Source organism: Geotrypetes seraphini, chromosome 14 (genome assembly GCF_902459505.1).
Source record: "Geotrypetes seraphini chromosome 14, aGeoSer1.1, whole genome shotgun sequence".
NCBI lineage: Eukaryota > Metazoa > Chordata > Amphibia > Gymnophiona > Dermophiidae > Geotrypetes > Geotrypetes seraphini.
In genome coordinates this window covers 40,946,996-40,960,651 of record NC_047097.1, presented here as the reverse complement: position 1 = coordinate 40,960,651, position 13,656 = coordinate 40,946,996, and the positions used below count along the sequence as shown (strand labels likewise).

General features: G+C 44.9%; 1 protein-coding gene across 1 annotated transcript in view; it reads left to right on the top strand.

Annotated features, from left to right (window-relative positions):
• TJP1 (tight junction protein 1) overlaps positions 1 to 13,656 on the top strand; it is a 355,098-nt gene that overhangs the window by 270,423 nt on the left and 71,019 nt on the right. The window contains 2 exon segments of the mRNA XM_033920501.1: positions 8,613 to 8,966; positions 11,876 to 12,121. Of these exon segments, the coding sequence (XP_033776392.1) occupies positions 8,613 to 8,966; positions 11,876 to 12,121 (600 nt within the window).

Below are 13,656 nucleotides of genomic sequence, written 5' to 3'. Positions count from 1 at the left end.
TACTTGGACGATTGGTTGGTGAAAGCACCTACGTCTCAACTTGTGCTACAAGCTACTCATCACACCATCTCTCTCCTCCACCTCCTGGGGTTCGAGATCAACTACCCCAAGTCGCATCTGCTTCCCACCCAGCGACTTCAATTCATCGGAGCAGTTCTGGACACCACACTAATGAGGGCTTTTCTCCCCTCCGATCGTCAGCGGACCCTGCTCCATCTCTGTCGTCAGGTACTCATGCAGCCCTCCATCCCTGCCCAACAGATGATGGTCCTCCTAGGTCACATGGCCTCGACAGTACATGTCCTTCCTCTGGCACGTCTCCACCTCAGAACACCTCAATGGACTCTCGCCAACCAATGGTCACAGACTACGGATCTTCTTTCTCATCCCATCTCTGTGACATCATCTCTTCGGCAATCTCTCCAATGGTGGTTGAACTCCTCAAATCTTTCCAGGGGTCTGCTTTTTCATCTACCCCCTCACTCCATGATCATCACCACGGATGCCTCCCCCTATGCGTGGGGAGCTCACCTAGGAGATCTACGCACCCAGGGACTTTGGACCCCACAGGAGCGTCGACATCACATCAATTTCCTGGAACTCAGAGCCATATTCTACGCCCTCAAGGCTTTCCAGCATCTTCTCTGCCCTCAGGTTCTTCTCCTGTGCACAGACAATCAGGTCGCCATGTACTACATAAACAAGCAAGGCGGCACCGGATCTCGCCTCCTTTGTTTGGAGGCTCTACGCATCTGGACCTGGGCCACGGCCCGCAATCTCTTCCTCAAGGCTGTCTATATCCAAGGCGAACAGAACTCCCTGGCCGACAATCTCAGCCGCATCCTTCAACCTCACGAGTGGACGCTGGACCCTCCAACACTCCACTCCATCTTTGCTCGCTGGGGCACTCCGCATGTGAACCTCTTTGCAGCGCCTCACAATCATCAGCTGCCCCAATTCTGTTCCAGACTCTTCTCTCCTCATCGTCTGGCCCCAGATGCATTCCTGCTCGATTGGAGAGATCGGTTCCTGTATGCCTTCCCTCCACTTCCTCTGATGTTGCGGACCTTGTCCAAACTCCGCAAGGAGGGGGCCACCATGATTCTCATCGCTCCTCGGTGGCCTCGACAACACTGGTTCTCCCTCCTGCTCCAGCTCAGCTCCAGGGAGCCCATTCCTCTTCCTGTGTTTCCTACTCTGCTTACGCAGCAGCATCAGTCGCTACTACATCCCAATCTGTCCTCGCTCCACCTGACAGCTTGGTTTCTCTCGGGCTGACCTCTCCTGAGAATCTGTCTCAGCCCGTCCGTCTCATCTTGGACGCCTCCAGGAAACCGGCCACCCTCCAATGTTACCATCAGAAGTGGACCAGGTTCTCCTCTTGGTGTCTCCGGCATCATCACAATCCCACCTCATTGGCGGTGGAAACTGTACTGGACTATCTACTCTCCCTGTCCGATGCTGGCCTCAAGTCTACCTCAATCAGAGTCCACCTCAGCGCCATCACTGCGTTTCATGAGCCTATCCTCGGAAAACCTCTCACGGCTCACCCTCTGGTTACCCGGTTCATGAGAGGCCTCTTCAATATCAATCCGCCTCTGAAGCCCCCTCCTGTCGTCTGGGACCTGAATGTAGTTTTGTCAGCGCTCATGAAACCACCGTTTGAGCCTCTTGCCACAACTTCGCTCAAATTTCTTACATGGAAGGTGCTTTTCCTCATTGCTATCACCTCTGCCAGGAGGGTTAGTGAGCTGCATGCACTGGTCGCTGATCCACCATTCACTGTTTTTCACCATGACAAGGTGGTTCTGCGTACCCATCCTAAATTCCTTCCCAAAGTGGTCTCAGCTTTTCACCTCAACCAGTCCATTGTGTTACCCGTCTTTTTCCCCAAACCCCATTCTCATCCTGGGGAACAGGCGTTGCACACGCTGGATTGTAAGCGTGCCCTTGCATACTACCTTGACCGTACCAGGGTTCACCGCTCCTCTCCTCAGCTCTTTTTGTCCTTCGACCCTAGCCGTCTAGGTCGCCCCGTCTCCAAACGGACGCTTTCCAATTGGCTTGCTGCCTCTATTGCGTTCTGTTATGCTCGGGCCGGTCTCTCACTGGAAGGTGCTGTCACGGCCCATAGGGTTAGAGCTATGGCTGCCTCTGTAGCTTTCCTCCGTTCCACGCCCATCGAGGAAATCTGCAAGGCGGCCACTTGGTCCTCAGTTCACACATTCACTACTCACTACTGTCTGGATGCCTTCTCCAGACGGGATGGACACTTCGGCCAATCTGTGTTACAAAATTTATTTTCCTAATGGCCAACCATCCCTCCTCCCTCTTTGTTAGCTTGGAGGTCACCCATGCGTAAAGAATATGCTGCCTGCTTGTCCTGGGATAAAGCACAGTTACTTACCGTAACAGGTGTTATCCAGGGACAGCAGGCAGATATTCTTACGTCCCACCCACCTCCCCGGGTTGGCTTCTTAGCTGGCTTATCCTAACTGGGGACCACGCACTCCTCCGTCGGGCGGGAAGGCACTCGCGCACGCGCGGTGCGGCCAACTAGAACTTTCTAGTAAAAAGGTCCGTACCGAGGGCTCCGTCGGTGACGTCACCCATGCGTAAAGAATATCTGCCTGCTGTCCCTGGATAACACCTGTTACGGTAAGTAACTGTGCTTTCTTAACAATCATTGGTGCTAAGCTCACACTAGCAGGTCACTTATCTAAGCCCTGCAGTCTTTCTGTTACATGTCGTTTATGCTGAGATAGCCATAAGAAGCTAGAATGCCCAAGCTAACAGCCAGTGCAGGCAGGCTAGAACATGAGATAAGTTAGGTCTGCAGCTAAACATAATTCAGCATTTTATTAAAGAGAAAACTTAGTTCAACACTTAGGAAAACCAGTCCCAGACTCCTTCAAAACCAGATTAAGAAAATGTGTATTCTGTGTAATCAATATACATAAATAGATGTGTATGCATTGTATAAAATTCTGTAGTAATTGGTCTTTCTGGTAGTTTTATGTATTTATAAAATAAGAAAATCTGAGAGAACAATTTTCTTAGGATATGATTTGTGTATAATGCCAGGAAACAATTTCCAGAGTTTTGAGATTTTCCACTGACAAGCAGAATAAATTAGCCATACAAGTGGGTGATGTCATCTGATGGCGCAAACACGGATATCATTTGCTTAGAGTTCAGTTCATAAGTCTCCTCACTCCATTTCACCCAGACACGGTTTATGCACTCAATATGTTGGGGAGAGGGGACCTTTTCTCCTGAAAATTCAAGAGAAATTATTACAATGCAAACTATTACTTATATATGGTGGGAAGATTCAAGCAGTAGAAAAGCCTGGGATGGACCATGATGTACTGAACTGTCCTTGCTGAAACTGTGATAGCTGCATTGTTGGACTACCTGAAAAGTTTATTAAGCAGGGGGGCGGTAGTGCACTGGTGCTCCAGTTTGATCTCAGTAGCGCCTTTGACCTTGTAGATCACACCAATTTATTAATCTGTTTAGATCAGGGGTGTCAAATTACCTCCTCGAGGGCCGCAATCCAGCCGGGTTTTCAGGATTTCCCCAATAAATATGCATGAGATCTATTAGCATGCCATGAAAGCAGTGCATGCAAATAGATGTCATGCATATTCATTGGGGAAATGTTGAAAACCCAACTGGATTGCGGCCCTCGAGGAGGGACTTTGACACCCCTGGTTTAGATACTTTGGGTCTTCAGGGAAATGTTTACTTATGGTTCAAAGGATTCTTGGAAACTAGACTCTACCAAGTTAGGTTTAGGACTCAGCTCTCTTCTACCTGGAAAAATCCAAATGGTGTTCACCTACATTATTAATGTTTACCTTTCATCGTTGGGATCGTGTTTGAGCAATTTGGATATAGGAATGTTTAGTTACGCTGATGATATTACTATCATCATACCTTTTAATTCAGCCCTGTCCCAGATTACCACTAAAATTGAGACCGTAATGAAACAGATGAATTCTTGGATGCAGCAATTCAAACTTAAACTTAATTCTGACAAAACAAAGTTTTTCATGGCGTCTTCAAGTAAAATCCTTTTTGAACCCTCCTTTAGTATAAATTCAACTGTGTACACAGTCCATCCAACGATCAAAATATTAGGAGTTGTGTTAGATAAGCGTCTCACTATGATGAATCAGATAGATGCAGTGGTATGTAAAAGTTATTTTACCTTATGGAGGGAACAAACAATTAGAAGTTATTTTGAATTTGCTGCCTTTAGACTTTTGGTTCAATCATTATTACTAAGTCTTCTTAATTATTGTAATATTGTCTACTTGACAATTACCAAGAAAGAACTAGCGAGACTGATATTAATACAGAATATAGAGGTCAGGCTGATTTACAGCCTGAAGAAATACGATCATGTCGCACCTTTTTATTTTGAGTTACATTGGCTGCCTATGGAGGCCCGAGTACTGTTTAAGTTGGGTTGTTTCTGTTATAAGGCTCTAAACGGAACAGCCCCTTTTTATTTGGTTAATAGATTCTCTCTAGCTTCATACAAACATAGCAGAAAGACTCATGCCCTGTTTAACTTTCCTCCTATCCAGGGCTACAAAAGCAAGAAATTTCTTAATCATATTTTAGCTTTCCAAGCAGCTTTTTGTGACAAAGAATTTTAAGCACTACTGCTCACAGCTCACTCTTATAAATATTTTAAAACACAGCTGAAGACCTATCTCTTTTTCAAGCATTTGACTGACTAACTTATTCTATTCCAGTATTATGGTTACTGTTAATAATCTTTTGTAAACCGCATCAAATTTATGGTTATGCGGTTAACAAGTACAATGTAATGTAAAGAGTAAAATATTTCTGGAACTACAAGTTATCTTGATTCCCCTCTATCTGGATGCACTATACCACTGAAATAATACAATAAGACAAAAACGGAAAAAGTAAGACGCGTCCAGGAAGCCCCCTTCAGGGGAGTTGGCTGCCCTCGGGAGACACGGAAAAGGAGACGCATTTAAGAAAACACCTGCAAAGGATCAAGGCTCTTCAAAAAGAAGGGCGTAAGCGCCTGAAAAAGCACACAGATCAAGGCACAAGACAAGAACTGTTTGTGGCCTCTTAGCTGATGCAATTGAACTTTATTTTATAATTGGCCTACATCATTGCTTGTTGGTATCATTCAGGAGCTATAGAACTCAGCAGATTTGTGTGGTCAGAGGAACTTTAATTCCAGAGTACATGCCATTACACATTTTTTTGTCCATTTTTACACTGTCACCAGTAGGAGGAGGCAGTAGTCTGTATTGCTGCTTATACTGGCACTACTATAAGGCTTAAGCTGGCAATACAGAAGTCTCCACAGCCTGTTATACAGAAGGCATTGATGTTGGTTCAGAAGTCACATTCTGAAGAAACAGTGATCTCTTATGCACAAATCTGAAAAGTTCACCTGGGCCAAAACGGAAAAGCATTCTGTGCAGCTTTCACAAATGGTCATTTTTTATTTTTATACATAAATGAAGAATTTATGGTCAACAAAACCTTGAAACAGTTAAAGGCTGTGTTCATCAGCCAGTTACCCAGTTCACTCGAGTTCCCAGCTAGGATTTGTTTTACAAATTTAAGAATATTTTGAGAATTTTAAATGTATCAGTGCAGGGAGATGAGAACTTTGTCTCACTCTAGACTCTCTCATATGATAACTATCAGTATGGGTCAAGACCATTCTTCACAGTCTGCCTTGTAAAAGGATTCATGGGAGATTCATCAACAACTATAACATAATTTATGATGTATGTCCATCAGTTAGTCTACGATACAACACGCAAGACTATCTACTTGATAGTCGCCCCCACATTGTGGAATGCTCTCCCTTTAACCCTGAGACAGGAAACTAACCTCAATAATTTCAAATCTAGCCTCAAAACCTTTCTCTTCAAAGATGCCTATGAGATCTATCCCTGGGATTAATTCTTCAAGAGACCCAGACAATGGTCAGACATCAGATATTCCCTGTTTCCCTCTCGTTTTTCCCATTTCCCTTTCTTAAGTTTATGCAATGTATCCCACCCATTAGCCTTTTGTAGCATGTTTTGTCTGTATTGACTGTGTAATCGATCTTTTATTTCCCTTTTTTAATATATAATATTTTTTTTTTTTTTAAATTGTACAACTGTAACCACTTTGGCATTTAAAGCAGTATATCAAGACTAAATAAACTTGAAACTTGAGTGGTACTTAAATGGCAGCTCCAGCAGTGAGGAAATAAAGCCAATGCCAGATGGACTTCTACGGTCTTTGCCACATATATGGCTAGACAGATCGGGATGGACTGGAGTTAGCTTTGACAGCAACTATAGCAGTGAGGCAGTGAAGCCAATGCCACACAGATTTCTAAACTCTGTGTCCATATGCAGCAAGACAGATCAGGAGCAAATATGCATATTTTATACCACATTCAACTTTGAGTACAGGCTTGCCTATTTCGGGGAGAGAGGAAGACATCTTATAGTGGAACTTAGTAAGAAATGAATAATTACTAAAATTGTTGGTTCAACATTGCCTTAATAATAAATATGATTGTTGGGCAGACTGTATAGACCCTGCAGGTCTTTATGTAAATAAATTTTATAGAATGACCACCACTTTCATCAGAGATGGCTTCTACTCAGAGATGTTCTGTTCAGCAGCATCTTTGGCATGGAACATTTTGCTTTTTTTCTTTTCTGATATTGCTGGTTTTCTTTAATGCACTAGTATTTTGCTAGGCTCGTCTGTAAACCCTTTCATCTTCAGTTATCCTGTTGACCTTATTTTTCACTGTCTTGTTAGACACACTGCTCTTATATATGCCAGAAATAAAATAAAAATGGTTATAGGCCTTAAAATGGAGCCCTTATTCTTCCTAGTTGATTGTGATTTTGTGGCTGGACTTTTAATGGCTCACTTAAACTTCACTATTCCATAAGCCTGAATAGCATAACTGTCAAGGATTTATCCTTTATTTGACATCACCCACTTGTCTATGATTTATCACGTTGTCTGTGGAAAACACATGCTTTTCAGTCATTGTTTCTTTTGTTCTTATAGTATAAGATTGCAACAGGATTAGAAATCATAGGTAAAACAGCACAGCATACTGCTGCCTATTCTTTCATGTGAAACTTGGCTATTTGATCCTGTTGAAAAAGCCCTCAAAATCAATTTCCTGGTCCACTTTTTAGAAATTAATGAAGGTACGGATTATGTGGGTGCTAAATTCTTGAAATCAATTTTCTTTTGACTGTTACTTTTTAACTTTTTAATTGGCAGATGGTGAAACAGCTGCTTTACATAACTTGTTGAACGAGAGCAACAGTGTAAAACAAACAGGCACTTGGAGATGCAGATCTCCCATAAGAACCATAGAAAACACATATTGCTTCTAAGCAACCATGCCAAATAAAGGGTTAAATTACACAGTATGGGATTTAATAAATGGTGCTGAAAATTAGACACTGGGAAAAATCCATACTCTGCCATTCTATAAAGGGTGCTCTGGACTGAGCATTCTTTATAGAATAACACCTACTGGGGATTCCCACGCCCAACTTTGGGTGCAAGTATTTACGCCAAGTAAAACCTGGTGTGCAGCTTGGGTGCGGATCTCCGGAATTCTGTAACTGTGCATTGCCACACCCCCTTTTAAGTGGTACATGAGAGGGTTTGGATACAGATCTTTATAGAATCATGCACAAGCAGATCTGTGCACAAATCCAAATCAGTGGCAGTAATTAACAGTAATTAACAACTATTGATAATGGCTTTTTACATTATTCTTTATTTATTTATTTACACTTCTTATATATCGCTTCTATTTGAAGCAGTTTACATTCAGGTACTCTATGTATTTCTTCCCATCTCAGGATCGTGCCCAAATTTAGATGCTATTTATAGAATATGGGGCTATGTCTACATAAATGTGTGAATACCTGAATGTTTTGTTACATAGCTGATGCTTAAGGTGGGATAGCATGTTGATGTACCTAACAAACCTAAATAAAGTTTAAAACTATTTAAACAAATTTGTGAAAATGAAATCTTCCAAGCTATGACCACTTCAATAAATTAGCATCTTTTTATTGGTGAAAGATATCACCTTATGAAAGAACTATTCCCCAAAAATTTTTCATAATATTTCAATGTAGCCCTTACAAATTTCAAAAACTTTAACATCTTCCCCTGTCCCTCACCTACCATTAAATCTCTTCTCCGCGTCTATTAGACTTCTGTAAAGGGTTTTTGTTCTTATAACCTTCCAGACGGTGTTCACCCCTCTCCATCCTATCATTTAAAAAGAGTATTTCAAGTTTCCTGTATAAAGCAGATAATATTTGAACTTCAAAATTAAAACCAGTGGATCCATTTCCAATTTTCAACATACCAGGTTCATTTTTTAAAATGCTAGTCATTTATAACAATCATATTAGTTCACATGGACTACGATGCTCGAGTGCCCATGTTAAATTGGAATATAGTACAATAGCCAAGGTAAAGTCCAGAATCTGGATTATCTTGGGGAAAATAAATGTAGTTACTGTAAACTTTAATTTTAAGTTTTTGCATTGCAGGCAGAAGGTGCTGCAGAGGATGACCTTGATTTACATGATGACCGTCTATCCTACCTGTCTGCACCAGGTAGTGAATACTCCATGTACAGTACTGACAGTAGACACACATCTGACTACGAAGACACAGATACAGAAGGGGGTGCCTACACTGATCAGGAACTGGATGAAACCCTTAATGATGAGGCTGGGACTCCACCAGAGTCTGCTATTACGAGGTCATCGGAGCCTGTAAGAGAAGATGCCTCAGGAATGCATCATGAAAATCAAGTATATCCTTCTTATCCACCACAGGCTCAACCACAGCCAGTTGTTAGAACAAATTCTCCAGTATTTAGAACAGTACCATCTCAGCAGGTAAGTAGCAAACATTAAATCATTTGAAGTAGTGATTCTGCCAACATTTAAGAAATCCTTTTTTAAGTTCTATTCCTAAGAATGGTGTACTATTTAATAGAAATATGTAGGGACCATTTTTGAGGAGGCGATTGGGGGAGGGGGGGAGTGAGTGTGTGTGTATATGTGTGTGTGTGTATATATATATATGTAAATTAGGAAATTAAATTGAATAAAAGCACATCTCAAATATTTAAAGTGCTCCGAGAGCTTTTCCATCTTGGTTAAACCCCTCTGCCTCCATTATGAATCTTGAATGTGCTTATAGACTTACAAGGAGCTTACACAAACATTAAGATGATCCATATACAGCAAGAATGAGCATACACCACCCAATAGTGGGCTCAAAGATGAAATTTACAGGGTGTAAGAAAGGTACATAAATTTTTATTCTATAAGAAAAGAAATATTCAAAACAAGAAAACTCGTGAATGAGTCCAATAGCAGATGATAATATAGCCCAAAAAGCTAGTAAGTTAAATACAGTATTCTAGATAAAATTTACATGCCTTTCAAAAGCAATGGTACTGATTTTAAGACTGGTTTGGAATATGCATGCATTATGTATAAGCAGCAACAATTAGGAGCTTTTTCCTGCATTGTTTAAATAATAAACGATTCATTGTGTATAGTATAAAACAAATTATGTAGTTTATAAAATGCTGTTTGACCCTGTTTAAGGGATGAATTACCGTATTTTCGCGGATATAACGCGCACCATTGTAAAACGCGCACAGGGGTATAGCGCGCAGAAATCACGATGATATGTACAAAAACTTTTCTATACCGCGCTCAGGCATATAACGCGCATGCTGCCCGACTCTCCTCTGGCCACCCCGACTCTCCTTTCGCTCTCCCCGACTCTCCTCTGGCCACCCCGATTCTCCTTTCGCCCTCCCCGACTCTCATCTGGTTGCCCCGACTCACCCTGACTTTCGGTGCACTGCCCCGACTCTCCTTTGGTTGCCCCGACTCACCCTGACTTTCGGTGCACTGCCCCGCCTCTCCGTGCCTGTCCCCCTTGAAGTCCTGTCCCCCCTTGAAGGTCTGCCTGTCCCCCCTTGAAGGTCTGCCTGTCCCCCCTTGAAGTCCTGTCCCCATCCTGAAAGCCTGATGCCCCCCTCGACGTCCGATTCTTCTCCCCCCTCGGCAGGACCACTCGCACCCCCACCCCGAAGGACCGCCGACTCCCCGACAATATTGGGCCAGGAGGGAGCCCAAATCCTCCTGGCCACGGCGACCCCCTAGCCCCACCCCGCACTACATTACGGGCAGGAGGGATCCCAGGCCCTCCTGCCCTCGACGCAAACCCCCTCCCCCCAACGACCGCCCCCCCCCAAGAACCTCCGCCCGTCCCCCAGCCGACCCGCGACCCCCCTGGCCGACCCCCACGACACCCCCACCCGCCTTCCCCGTACTTTGTGTAGTTGGGCCAGAAGGGAGCCCAAACCCTCCTGGCCACGGCGACCCCCTAACCCCACCCCGCACTACATTACGGGCAGGAGGGATCCCAGGCCCTCCTGCCCTCGACGCAAACCCCCCTCCCTCCAACGACCGCCCCCCCCCCCAAGAACCTCCGACCGACCCGCGACCCCCCTGGCCGACCCCCCCACCCCCCTTCCCCGTACCTTTGGAAGTTGGCCGGACAGACGGGAGCCAAACCCGCCTGTCCGGCAGGCAGCCAACGAAGGAATGAGGCCAGATTGGCCCATCCGTCCTAAAGCTCCGCCTACTGGTGGGGCCTAAGGCGCGTGGGCCAATCAGAATAGGCCCTGGAGCCTTAGGTCCCACCTGGGGGCGCGGCCTGAGGCACATGGGCCAAACCCGACCATGTGTCTCAGGCCGCGCCCCCAGGTGGGACCTAAGGCTCCAGGGCCTATTCTGATTGGCCCACGCGCCTTAGGCCCCACCAGTAGGCGGAGCTTTAGGACGGATGGGCCAATCCGGCCTCATTCCTTCGTTGGCTGCCTGCCGGACAGGCGGGTTTGGCTCCCGTCTGTCCGGCCAACTTCCAAAGGTACGGGGAAGGGGGGTGGGGGGGTCGGCCAGGGGGGTCGCGGGTCGGTCGGAGGTTCTTGGGGGGGGCGGTCGTTGGAGGGAGGGGGGTTTGCGTCGAGGGCAGGAGGGCCTGGGATCCCTCCTGCCCGTAATGTAGTGCGGGGTGGGGTTAGGGGGTCGCCGTGGCCAGGAGGGTTTGGGCTCCCTTCTGGCCCAACTACACAAAGTACGGGGAAGGCGGGTGGGGGTGTCGTGGGGGTCGGCCAGGGGGTTCGCGGGTCGGCTGGGGGACGGGCGGAGGTTCTTGGGGGGGGGGCGGTCGTTGGGGGGAGGGGGTTTGCGTCGAGGGCAGGAGGGCCTGGGATCCCTCCTGCCCGTAATGTAGTGCGGGGTGGGGTTAGGGGGTCGCCGTGGCCAGGAGGGTTTGGGCTCCCTCCTGGCCCGATATTGTTGGGGAGTCGGCGGTCCTTCGGGGTGAGGGTGCGAGTGGTCCTGCCGGGGGGGGGGATGTATCGGACGTCGGGGAGTCGGCCGGGCAAGAGGGCTTGGGCTCCCTCTTGCTCCGATCGTGGATGCGGGTGCGGGTGGGAGCGCGTGCGAGCGGTCGTTCGGGGTGGGGGTGCGAGCAGTCCTGCTGGGGGGGTGAATCGGGCGTCGGGCGGGGTGGGAACTATGTTTAAAAACTTTTGTATACCGCGCTCAGGCATATAACGCGCGAGGGGTATGCGCGGTACGTAAAATCACGTATAACGCGCGCGTTATATCCGCGAAAATACGGTAGCTGCTAAATAATGAAATACCATAAATGTATGTTTTGATGGCATTCTTTTTTAAAAGCATCAAGTGAACCAGATATTTTAAATACTTCACAGAAAGCAGAAGCCTTACCTGCAATTCCTTACCTTTCCCCGTCGTCTGAAACAAACCCTGCAATCACTTCATCTGCTGTTAATCCTAACGTAAATCTAACTATAAGAATGGAGGAGCCCATTCCAGTCCCCTACAGCTCATTTCCACCACAGGCTGGCCCCTTAAGAACACCGGACTCTGAGGAAACCCACATATTCCTGAGAGATCAAGAGCCATCTTCACTATCGCTGCACATAGATCCAACAAAGGTACTTGTGCTGCATTGTTGCACTGCCTGAACATTTTGCTTTGCTTTTTCTCAGTGCTAAATTTTGATGTGTCTCAAGAGTTTGTGCTGTATTCAGTAGTGCTCCTAAATCAGTAGGGGTTGCATTACCTCTTTCTTTGCATGGCTTAAAAATCAGCTCAATTAGTTTCTTGCAGAAACTATTAAAACCGGGTGGCATTTTGGTTTGCTTGGATTTAAAACTGGTTTGTAATGTTTGTCATCAACTTTTTGAGACCTTTTTTTGCAATAAGTAGTATAGAAACTTACGGCCTCTTTTACAAAGCCGCGCGGCAACAGCCCCGAAGCCCTTTAAATCTCTATGGGCTTCGGGGCCGTTAGCACAGCGCAGGCGCTAACGCGCCTTTGTAAAAGAGGCCGTTAGTTTTGGTATGTCAGGTTTTAAACATGATCTTCAGCTTGATTGACATGGTTATTGAATAGTAAAGAATGTGTGGGAAACTCAGGGCTCCTTTTACGAAGGCGCGGTAGTGGTTAAACGCACGTAATACCGCCTCCACTTGAGCAGGCGGTAGTTTTTCAGCCAGCGCGTGATGAAAAATCGCGCACGCTGAAGCCGCTAACGCAGCTTCGTAAAAGGAGCTGCCAGTGCCACTCATTTATATATTGCTTTTTTTTTTTTTTCTTTAGTGTCAGGAGCTAATGTACCCTGACACATTTTGATGACTTTAAAGCCATAATACTATAGGCTTTTGTACTGTAAACATTAGTCCTATTCTTTCTCTATGATAAAATGATTAAAATAGTGCCCAATGTCTAACACTCACTTATGCAGCAAGCCTAGTAAGGAAACATTTCCTTCTTTCCTATTCTTCCATTATTGAAAATTTTAGTAAGGTACACAATATAGGAATAGTGGGTATAAAAGTTGTATTTGCATGTCTTATGGAAATCGAGACATGCAGTTGACATTGATCTTTTTCTTTTAAGATCTTGTCAGCGGTATGTTAAATGCTTCAGGGCAGTGCCTTTTATATGGAAATTTTTAGTTTATGCTAAGTACTCATCTGGGGAGAGTAAATTTTAAAATAAAAAATAAACTCTATTTCTCCTGTTATATTTAAAAGTATGATGGTAACAATAAACCTAACAGCCCAGTTTATTAAGTGATTGGCTATGTAACACAATAGCACTAAGTAACATGATTTTTGATCCTGGGCAATAAGTATAATTTCCTAATTGCTTGTGCCTAAAAAAGTGTAAAAAATGTTATTTCCATAAAACTTTGCTTTTGTGACAGAATAGTCAAATTTTACAATTTACCTATTTAAAATATGAAAACGCTGAATTTTCATCTTTTCTTATAAAGTGATGAAAAACAACATATGAATCACAATTAGCATTCATTTATATTGAATTTATACAAAGATGACCACAGAAGATTTAGGGCTTCTTTTACAAAGCTGCGCTAGTGGTTTTAGCGTACGCATCGGATTAGAATGCTTTAGCCGAAAATCTACCACCTGCTCAAAAGGAGGTGGTAGCGGCAGTGGGGGC